Source organism: Mobula hypostoma, chromosome 1 (genome assembly GCF_963921235.1).
Source record: "Mobula hypostoma chromosome 1, sMobHyp1.1, whole genome shotgun sequence".
Taxonomy (NCBI): domain Eukaryota; kingdom Metazoa; phylum Chordata; class Chondrichthyes; order Myliobatiformes; family Myliobatidae; genus Mobula; species Mobula hypostoma.
In genome coordinates, this window is record NC_086097.1 from 191,692,284 (window position 1) to 191,704,323 (window position 12,040).

At 39.1% G+C, this 12,040-nt stretch overlaps 1 protein-coding gene across 2 annotated transcripts in view; it reads left to right on the top strand.

The window, feature by feature from the left end:
- Positions 1 to 2,462, top strand: part of snx16 (sorting nexin 16) — a 52,724-nt gene extending 50,262 nt beyond the window's left edge. For both annotated transcript variants that reach the window (XM_063061921.1, XM_063061930.1), the window contains exon 8: positions 1,054 to 2,462. In XM_063061921.1, the coding sequence (XP_062917991.1) occupies positions 1,054 to 1,159 (106 nt within the window). In that variant the 3' untranslated portion in view covers positions 1,160 to 2,462. The remainder of the gene's footprint in view (positions 1 to 1,053) is intronic.
- The last annotated feature ends 9,578 nt before the right edge of the window (positions 2,463 to 12,040 follow it).

Genomic DNA, 12,040 nt, shown 5'->3' on the forward strand with positions numbered 1-12,040 from the left:
TATTAAAAATAATCAGCTGGACTACCTGGAACACCTCCCCCAACACCCTGTAACACAAGTTGCCAGTAGTGAAATGGGTTATATATTGATTTCCTCCCTCTCCCTTCTCTACTGCTTGATGAGGGTAACTTTCTTGTGGATTCTGACTTGCTTCCAGCCAGGAGTATAGTACTGTACACTTCTAAGTGCACCAATTCCACAAAGTACAAAACTCCAATTTCGTACTGTTCAGAAATTCAAATGATTTGACATGCTCCCTTCTGACCTTACGGAGCCCTCGGGAAACTTGTCATGCTGTGTAACATCTTCTGAAAGTGAATTCAAATGAGCCATCCTATCAGTTCTTAGAATAATGATTGGTCCAGTGTCTTTCAAGTACTGTCACCTAAAAGTTCCAAGGTAGTGAATTCTCAGAAGCTTAAGATTATATAGTCATCAAAATAATGTGGTTGTTCAGACCCTTAACAATCATCCAGAGTGTTGTTTGAATTCGCATTTTAGTTTGGAATTTTTCACTTAGTTTTTCACCAATGGAATTATTTTCAGTCTGATTCTCAAAGCCAAACTCATGATTTGACAGACTGCTGCCCCCGTGAAGCATTATGACTTTTGCCCTATCTGTGCTGATTTTAATCTTTGCTCACTTGTGTATTATTTTTCTTGCAGACTATATTTGTCTCCTTGCCTAGATTTTGGTATGTGTGGGGAGATTGTAAACCAAGAATGACCATTTAACATTAACATGAAAGAAAATCCTGTCTGTTGAGTGAATTTTTGTTTACTGCATTTCCTACAAGTGCAACCTCATTTCAAAAGTGTCTTTATCATTGGTTGTAAAGAGCTTTGTTCCTGCTAATGCAGTCTGTCCTCAATATTCTGCCTTGAAGTTTCAAGTAGTTGCTGAATAGGAACTGAATATGGAAAAAGGGCCCAAAGTAGTATTTGTGGAGAGGAAAACATCTGTGAACTTTGTCTCATTCCATTTAATGCCACTTTTAAGGAAAGGTGCTGCTATTTGCATTTCTGCTCTCAATTTGTTTAATAATTTTTCAGTTTAGGGATGGAGTCTGATAAAGAACAATCCACAGCCTGCCAGAATAATCCTATAACTGAAACTTCATCAGTAGAAGAAGCCCAAGCTGCTGAAGAAGACAAATAGAACACCAAGCATTAGTAGTTGTTGATGCTGATGTGTAATCTTGCTGATAATATATTATAACAATAGCTGTAGCTGGAATACAGCAAAAGGCTTTGTCTCTTATTTGTTACCTATGTACATTTTTAGGATTTGCTGTTCTACAATTAAATATTGAAATATTTTTGCTTGATGCAACAGATTTATTAATCTGCCCTGCTAGGCTACCTTGTGCAATTAAGAATAGCTCAATCATTTATTTACAAATTGAGCTATTGGTTCTTCTGCAGATGCATTCTGTCTTGTAGCATTTGAGTTTTCTGTAAGTTGCATTCAGTTTGCATCTGGAAATATGTAGGAATAAGTTTTGTTAACTTGCATTACACAGTGATGCAAAGTAATTGAAGCCATAGTTGCCCTGCAACATGCAGGCAAAGTAATTTTCCAAAACTAAATAAATAGACAAGTCTGAATGTTCTACATACGATGATATTGGGTTTCTTTAAAGCTAAAGTGCTGGATTTTAATGGGTCTCTGTAGAGTAGACTAATTTAAGCTGAATGCTTAAATGTTCTCAAGCAATGCAGTTTGTTTAAGCGAATGGACACAAGCACAGCATGTAAATTTTTTTTAGTTACCTCAGTTAAACATTTTACATTTTTATTGTATGCATACATTCAATTTTGTCACTTTTCCAAACTAGCTGGAATTAATCTAAAGATTTGATTTGACAATCCCAAAATGTATGGCTATGTTTGCAAAGTTTTGACAAGGAAACAACATTCACAGGTCACATGGTGCATGTTGTCTTTCAGTGTCCAAGTGTCATTTGTAGAAGATGCTTTCAATATATGGTGCCTTTTAACTATTGTTAAAATCAAAGCAACGAGTTTTGCTTCACTAATGTTGGTTCATTAAACTGCATGTCTTGGTTATGCAAAGTGCCTTGTTTTACAGGATTTGCAGGGGTGGTGGCCACATTTGTCAATTGATTTTATTTCAGAATTCAGTGTAGTATGTCAGAACTGCCTTTTTTTAAATAGGATGCATTTTTAATTTATGCTAGTAATTTGGATTCGGTTGCAAATCCCCTAAAGATGGATATTTAATTGGATTGTGGGTGTAATCTTCCATTGAAAATCTTGGGGTTATGTTTTGTTATACATCGTGTGCCAAATTTGTGAAGATTTTACTGCATGACTTAAAATACAGGCAACCATGTGGCTACCCACCATGTTAAGAACATTTTGTGTAGAAACAAAGCTTTCTGAAATTTGCATGTTTGAATTAAAGAAAATGCTGTTTCATTTTAAAATAAAGATTCTTTTGCCACTTGATATTTGGTGATCCTTGACTTTCAATAATCATGACTACTTCAGGTACCCTCTAAATACTACTAAAACTTCATTTTCTCAGACATTGTTAAGTGATAGTTTAGATTAATTATAGATGATAGTTTGATCTTGGATCATTATGATAACTAGGCTGCAAATGAAGAAGATGGGTGGAGAAAAATCCAAAAAGCTAGAATTTTTGAAATCCATTATGGATAAAGTTACAGAAACCACCACTTGTAAATATAAATAATCTGTTGAAATGAAATGAATATTATGGCCTATTGAGATACTTGGCCAATCTAATTCACCAATTAACATTGGTGTTTGAAGTTACTAAGACAATTTGTAGTGGTTTGATTTTTGAAAACTTGATTTTCTTTCAGATGATCAAAACTTGTAACAATTATCCATTGCATATATAAAAAATTTGGTGGTTATAAAATCAGCCTGGTGATGAGAGAAGAAAGGACCTTTCAGAGTAGCACAGCACCAAAACAAGCCCTTCAGTTCAACTAGTATATGGTGATGTGTCCTTCCTACTAGGTAGATACTTGCTTGATCCCAAAGGAAATTAGTGTTACAGTAGCAGTATTACAAGTGCACAGATGTAAATATTAGAAGAGAAATAGAAAGAATGAAAGTTGTTTCAAACAGTCTAATAGGTCTTACAGGAGGGGAACATCGCTTCCCCAGCTATAGATTGACTCATTATAGAGCCTAATGGCTGAGGATAATAAAGACCTTGGCACTCTTTGGAGCAGTGCAGTTTTAGTCTCACTGAAAGTGCTCCTCTGTTCAGCCAAGGTGGCATACAGAGGGTGAGAAACATTGTCTAGAATTGCCAGGATATTTCCATAGGGTCCTTTGTTCTACCACAGCCTCCAGTGTGTCCAGTTTGACTTCTATAACAGAGCCAGCCTTTCTAATCAGTATATTGTGCCTGTTGGAATCACCTGTGATGCCATTGCCCCAGCACACCACAGCATAGAAGATTGTACTGGCGCCAACAGACTGGTAGAACATGTGAAGGAGAGGCCTACATACTCCAAAGGGCCTCAGTCTCCTGAGGAAGTGGAGGTGACTCTGGCTCCTCTTGAACAAAGCCTCTGTTGGTTCTCTACTCAAGTCTGTCATCCAGGTGCTTGTAGGCCCTCACCACATCCATGTCTTCACCTCAGTGGTAACAGGGAGCAAGCAGGCTTAGTCTTCCTAAAGTCCATCACCATCTCCTTTCGTTTTACTGATGTTGAGCGGCAGCTGATTCAGCTTGCACCATTTGACAAAGTCCTCCACCAGGGCCCTGTATTCATCAACCTGTCTTCCCTTTATACACCCAACAATTGCTGAGTCAGAGAATTTCTGGTTGACATGACTTGGTGTTGTCTCTAAAGTCTGTGATATACAGGGTAAACAGGAAGGGAGCCAATATAATCCTATGTGGAGCCCCGTTGCTGCTTATAGCCATGTCTGACACACAGCTCTGAAGCCACAAAAACTGTGGTCTGCCAGTCAGGTAGGCCATTATCCAGGATGTGATGGAAGTGCCATTCTTCATTGAACGGGGCTTTTCCTCCAGCAAAGAGGGCTGTATGGTATTGAAGGCACTTGAAACATCAAGACATGATCGTCACAGTGCAGCCCTGCTTACCAAATAGGAGTAGGTTCTGTTCAGCAGATAGATGACAGCATCATTAACTCCAATGTGCTCTTGGTAAGCAAAAGACAGGGGCATCCAAGGCAGATCTGACAAGGAATCAGAGGTCAGCCAGCACCAGCCTCTCTAGGGTCTTCATGATGTGAGGTCAGGTCCACTGGAATTCAAGACTTTCGATTGGCCCTTGGCTACTGGGACCACACATGTTTTCCACACAGGACCCTTTCGAGGCTGTGAATCAGATTGAAAATGTGCTGGAGAACTCCACACAACTTAGGACCTTGGGGTTCACACCATCTGGTCCAAATGCTTTGCCATGTCTGAGTTTCCCCTGAGCCCTTCTCACCTGCTCAGTAGTGAACCTGAGTCCATGATGACTGGGGAGTTGATGGAAGGTGGGGACGAGAGCAGTTGGTATATGGAGGTGTGGATTGTAGGTGCAGGGCAAGGATGTGATGCAGATGGTTGTAACCTGTGTTGTTCGTCCACACGTTAAATTGGAGGGGGGAGGAGGGGAAGAGTTGGTGCAGAGGGAGTATTGGTGCCTCTGCCCCTGGACTGATGTGCTGGTAGGGGCGTCGGTGTGAACTATTTCCATTTGCCTGTTTTGGCCCATAACCCACCAAGCCCTCCCTCTCCATGTCAAACCAATTATCTCAAAAATGTTAGAAATATACCTGCTTTCTCTGGCAGCTCATTCTAGCTACTTACTACCCTTTATGTAAAGAAGTTTCCCCTCAGATCTCTTATTTAAATTTTTCCCTTGTATCTGTGTCCCCTGGCTTTGGATTCCCCACCCCTTGAGGAAAAGAGCTTATCGATACCCTGGATGATTTTATTAAGATCCATTATAGCCAACTTCTCGCTATAACACAGGCCTTCTAATCCAGATAGCATTATTCAATCCCTTTTGCACCTTCTCCATCTTGACAATGTCTTTTCTGTAACAGGCTGATCAAAACAGTACACTGCTCAAAGTGCAGCTTTAACAATAATGTATACTATATAACTGTAACATAATGTTCCTACTCCTAAACTCATCCTGACTGAAGGCCAGCATGCCAAATGCTGCTTTCACCACCCTGATTACTTCTACAGCTGCTCTCTGAATTATTCACTTGGACTCACAGGGCCCTCTGTTCCACAACACTCATTAGTGCCCTGTCATTCATTCCAGGGGTGTAAATATCCAAAATGCATCACTTCACACTTAACTAAATAGAAATCAATTTGCTATTCCTCAGCCCATCTTCCTAACTGTTCAAGGTATCTTGTAACCTCAATGAGACCCCCTAATTTTGCATTATCAACAAACTAACTAATCATGCCATGTACAGTTGCAAGAAAAAGTTTGTGAACACTTTGCAATTACCTGGTTTTCTGCATTAATTACTCATAAAATGTGGTCTAATCTTCATCTAAATCACAATATTAGACAAACACAATCTGCCTAAACTAACAGCATGCAACAATTTCTCGTCAATACTGAATACACCATTTAAACAAAGTGAACCTCGCGTAATGCCTTCTACAAAAACTATTTGGAGTCAGGTGCTCCAATCAATGTGCTGAGTTTGCAGGTGGGACCTGCCCTATCAAAAAAACAAAGTCAGGTTACTGACAGAACCTGCTCTTCTCAAGAAAGATCTGTTTATGTGCGCCATGCCGCAATCAAAACAACTTTCGGAGGACCTTAGAAAAAGAACTGTAGAGATGCATCAAGCTGGAAAAGGCCACAGAAGTATTTCTAAAGACCTGAGTGTTCATCTGTCCACAGTAAGAGAAATTGTCTACTAAGCGTCCTGCAAAGATCACACCAAAAGCAACAATGTGCAATGTTGAAGTAGGTAAAAAAGAACCCAAAGGTAATTACAGAAGACCTGTACAAATCTCTAGAAACTTCTAAAGTCTGTTCATGTGCCAAGAAAGACACTGAACAAGAATGGTGTTCATGGAAAGACACCATGGAGGAAACACTGTTCTCCAAAATAAATATTGCTGTACATCCCAAGTTGCTAAAGACCACCTGGATGTACCACAACCCTTCTGGGACTATGTTCTGTGGACAGATGAGACAAAAGTTGAACTTTTGGCAGAAATACACACCGCTACATTTGGAGGAAAAAGGACAGTGCACACCAGCACCAAACCCTCATCCCAACAGCAAAGCATGGTGGGAGGATCATCTGCTTTGCTGCCTCAGGCCCTGGATAGCTTGCCATCGCTGAGGGAACAATGACTTCAAAATTGTATCAAGACATTTTACAGGAGAATGTTAGGGTAGTGGTCCATCACCTGAAGCGTAATAGAAGTTGGGTGCTGTAATAGGACAATGATCCGAAACACAAGAGTAAATTGACAATAGAATGGTTTAAAAAGAAGATCCGTGTTTTGGAATGGCCAAGTCAGAATCCAGACCTTAACCTAAGTGAGATGCTATGGCATGACCTGAAGAGGGCCATTCATGCAAGGCATCCCAGAAATATTGATCAACTGTAACAGTTTTGTACAGAGGAATGGTCTAAAATTCCTCCTTGTCATTGTTCAAATCTGATCAACAGCTACAGAAAATGTTTGGTAGAGACCATTCCTGCTAAAGGAGGTTCTACCAGTTACTAAATTCAAGAGTTCACATACTTTTTCCATCCTGGATTGTAAGTGATTAAGCAATGTGTTCAATAAAAGCATGAAAAGTACAATTGTTTGTGTATTATTTAAGCAGATTGTGTTTGACTATTATCGTGACTTAGATGGGGATCAGACCACATTTTATGAGTAATTAATGCAGAAAACCGGGTAACTGCAATGGGTTCACAAACCTAAAAGCAATGTATGCTTCCTTCTTTTCTCCTAACCAGAGCCTCAGCATCTCTCATCAGCCAGGGCTCCTTGAATTTGGTATGTCGAACCTTCATCCTGAGAGGAACATGATTCCCCTGGACTCTTGGTATAATTTTTTAAAAGAGGCTCCCACTTGTCAGCTGTTCCTTTGCCTGTAAATAGAGTCACTTGGTTAACCATAGCCAGATTCTGACTACTTCCCTCAAAGTTGGCCCTGCTTCTGTTCAGGACTTTAACCTGTGGGCCTGTTCATTTTTTCTTTAACTATTCTAGAACCAATGGTCACAGAACCCAAAGTGCAACCCAGCTATCATTCAAGTTATTCAGTCTTCCTTATTCCCCAAGAGGTTGCTGCTTCCTGAGTAGATTGCTCTATATATTGCATGAGGAAACAGTCTTCAACAACACCACACTAATTCTGACCTGCCTAGGCTCTGACTCTGGATGGCCCAGTCAGTACTGGAAAAATTGAAATCTCCCACTAATACTCGCCCACTATTCTCACAACTACATGCAATTTCTTGACTCATCTGCTTCTCAAGTGCCTGCTGGTTATTGGTAAGCTTATAACATAGCCCTACCAAAGTGAACATCCCCTTCTCATTTCTAGGTTCTACCCAAAAGACCACTCAAAGATATCCTTTGTAAGATCTGCTGTTATATCCTCTTTTATAAAGGCCAAACCACCACCCCCCACCCCCACCTGCCCTGCCCTACACTCCTACCTGTTCCTCTGACATGCCTAAAGCATCAGTATCCTGAAACATTGGGCTGCTCTCTCTCTCAATGTTTCTATTATGGCCACGATATCCCAGTCCCTTGAGGCAATCCAGGCCAAATAATTACATCTGGTTGATATGAGTACTGACAAAAGTTAGTAGACAATGCAAATTTATTTAAGATATAAAATATAGAACAGTACAGGATGAATTGAAAAGATTTAATGACCCTGGTGTTATAAAAGGGACTACACATTTTGTTCGATCTCAGGAGTATATTTGTGGGTGCCAATATTAACAATGTTCTAAATACATTGCAAAAAAAAAAGTGACAACACTCTCAACATTTGCTTCCTGATTTATGTCTGTCATGGCATAAATGTTTGCCAAGCACAAATTTGCATAACTTAAGTCTAGTTGAAACTGCTTTGGACTTGGTCACTTGGCAAATACCTTTCTCCATCACATACTCGTGGCAAAGAACTGTACTCAATAGTTGCTACAATTGCTATCTTGCCTTTAAATTGTTGGTATTAAAGTGCTCATTTTAATGCACACTTCATTATCACACTTATTTTCAGTACCTCATGATTGCATTCCAGCCTGCTGGGATAAAATACCTCTGCAGTCATCTTGAAAAAATTAGAAGCATAACTGTGTTACATATTTCTAATTACCTGGCAGATTTAAAAATCACAGTTGGAAAAAAATGTGTGTTGGCTAGCTGAATGTATAGTACTGTAACCTCTTTTATTGTGATATGGTGGTGGGACCCTCAGCTCCCTTTTACAATATCTTTTTTCATGGTTTGTACTGACACTCAATTGTTTCCAAAGATTTAAAAACAAACTCATCGGTGGTATTTTCAGAGATGACTGAAAACTTTGCTTGTTCTAGATGTGCCATTTATCTCTGTGTAAAATTTATACCCCACTCCCAAGAAAATTAGCTATCTACCATAGTTCCCTGAAAGTGGCAGCACAAGTAGATAGGGTGGTGAAAGCATACTTGTCTTCATAAATCAGGACATAGAGTGTAAAATTTCAGATATGTTGCAACTTGCATTATGGTGTGCAGTTCTGGTAGCCACACTGTGAAGGATGTGGTTATGTTAGACACAGAGGAAATTTACCAGAATGTTGCATGGAATGAGAGACTTCAGATTTGGAGAGAAATTGAATAGGCAGGGCTTGTTTTCCCTGCAGCGAAGGAGACTGATGGGTGACTTAGAGGCATAGCTAGGGTAGATGGCCAATCTTTATTCCCACAGCAGGTGGACAAGTAAGACATTCAGTAGGTTTTAATGTGAGAGCAATGTTTTTGAAGGGACCAAAGAGTTTTAAGTTTTTACACAGGTATGTGCTGCCAGAAGAAGTGGTGGAATTAGATGCAATTCCTATGCTTAAGATGCTTGTAGATATGCATTCTATTAGGTAAGGATAGAATTCTCGTGTTACTGACTGATTCTGAAGTTTTTCAAATAGATATTAAAGTCAATAGTTGTATAAGAAAGGTAGTTCTAAATCAGCATTTCTTTAAATCCAAGAAAAAGTCACTTATGAATTATACAGAAAAAAAACCATTCCATTCTGGCTTCTTCCCTCGTCCTTTCTGGTCTGATGAAGGGTCTCAGCCCAAAACATTGACTGCCTATTTATTTCCATAGATGACTTGCTGAGTTCCTTCAGCATTTTGTGTGCATTGCTTTGGATTTCCAGCATCTGCAATCTCTTGTGTTTAAGATTACTTCCATTCCTACAATCTTTTTCAAAAAAACTTCAAGTACAAAGTAAAACCTTAACTTTGCCTTTCTAAAATTGCTACAATTAAGAGAAATGCAGCCTCTGTATAATTAATTGCAGACTACAGTCAGTTCAAATTGGCAACATCTCCTCCATGTTCTTTATCAGCACAGGTGCACCACAAGGCTGTGTGCTTAGCCCTCTGCTCTACTTGCTTTACACTTATGACTGTGTAGCTAAGAACAGCTTCAATGTCATATTCAATTTTGATAATGACACCAATGTCAAGGGCCAAATCAAAGATCGTGATGAATCAGCATATAGAAGGAAAATTGAAAATCTGGCTGAGAGGTGTTATAAAAATAACCTCTTACTCAGTGTTAGCAAGACCAAGGAACTGATAATAGATTTCAGGAAAAGGAAACCAGAGGTCCATGAGCCAGTCCTCATCGAAGGATCAGAGGTGGAGACGGTTAGCAACTTTAAGTACCTAGGTATTATCATTTCAATTACCTGTTTTGGGCCCAGCATGTAAGTACAATTACAAAGAAAGCATGGCAGCATCTCTACTGCCTTAGGAGTTCATGGAGATTTAGCATGGTATCTAAAACTTTGACAAACCCCTCTAAATATGTAGTGGAGAGTATATTAAACTGGCTACATCATGGCCTGGTATGGAAGCACCAACGGAAAATTCTACAAAAAGTAGTGGATATGGCCCAGTCCATTACGGGTAAATCCCCTTACCATTGAGCACATCTACATGAAACACTGTCGCAGAAAAGCAGCATCCATCATCAGAGACCCTCACCACCCAAGACATGTTCTTTTCTTGCTGCTGCCATCAGGAAGAAGGTACAAGAGGCTTAGGACTTGCAAAACCAGGTTTAGAAACAGTTCCTACTCCTCAATCATTAGGCTTTTGAACAAAGGGGTTTGACTTCACCCAACTTCATTTGTCCCATCATTGAAATGTTCCCTCAACCAAAGGACTTACTTTCAAGGACCCTTCATCTCATTTTATCCATATTTATTGCTTATTTATTTATATTACTATTTCTTCTTTTTGCATTTGCACAATTTCTTGTCTTCTGCACGCTGGTTGAAAGCCCTGGTGTGGTGTTCATTCATTCATTCGGTATTCAGCAGATTTGTTGAGTATGCCCACAAGAAAATGAATCTCAGGATTGTATATTGTGATATATGTGTACTTTGATATTAAAATTTATTTTGGACTTTGTAATTCTGGCTCTTCATCATATTGGGATCTAAAGTGAGTTGGTATATTAATCTGTTCAATGTATGCAAGGGAACCCTCAATTTTCTTATGGGAGCAGTTGAAGTTTCAGGAACATTAATTTTGACCAAATTTGCTGTTTAAAATGGATTAAACATCAGATAATACAGGATGGTAAATATTATTGCAATAATGAATTTAAATTTCCTCAAAGTATGTAAAAATAAAACAAAGCAATGCAGGTAAACCACCCCCGCCACCCCACAAGGTTATAGTGGGTCCATTTATTTTTGTCTGCTCAACATACTCTTTGTATGTGTCCTACTTCATTGCATTTTCTGCAAGTTTCACCTTTAAACCTGGTTTAGCCTGGTGTACGTGATGGCCTGCCACAACAATTTGTTTGGCCAGGCCAGTTTCTGTTTTGACATTACATTTTTGTCCATGCTCACATTTATTCCTGACTGTAATTCAATTGCATCTCTGTCTGCTTTTCCATTGATATAGCTATTTCAACTGCTTTTTAAAATACAAGTTGTGCTTCAATTCGGAGCTGCTTTTGAATGCTTTAAGATTCCACAAACTGAATGATCTCTCAGTGCATCACTAAGCCCATTTCCAAACTGACAATGCTTAGACAACTTCTTCAATTCAGCCACATACGCCTAAATATACTTTCTTTCCTTTTGACTTAGATTATGGAACCTAAGGAATTCTATTACCAATAATGGTTTGATCCTAAATGTTCCTGCATTACTTTCACGATATCCGCAAAGGTCAATTTCAGCTGTTTTGGCTGGAGCAGTCAAACTTCTAAGCAAACTGTATGCCTTAATATCCAATGCACTCAGCAAAAACGGCACCTGCTTTACATTTGCATTTGCTTTACAATACTGGTCAATATCCTCAGTATACAATATCCAGTTATCTCTTACACTATCGAGCATATCTGTCTTTCTGATGTAGCCAGCCATTTCTTTTCTTTTTAAATGTATGATTATTAGTATCACCTGGCACTCACTGTTATGAACCAAGAATGTGTCCATTTTCTCCCTTATTTTAACTCTGCCATGACTTCCCTGCTATTTTGTTTTAAATGGAACACGTCGCTGCCTTTCAACTTGTAGTTAGTCGTCTCGAGTTTATTTAAAACCTACTTGTCGCCACCGTTATGATTTCCAATTCCAGAAGATAGAACTAATTGGTAGAAAAACAAGGAAGTCCAAAATGCTAGTTTTTTTAACTTTAAGTGAGGCGCATACATATGGCATGGCGGTGTAAGGACATATGCCATTTATGTACTTTTACATATAACCTGCATTGCATTATGTAAACAACAAAGAATGATTTATCAAACAGTATTTTTACAATATTA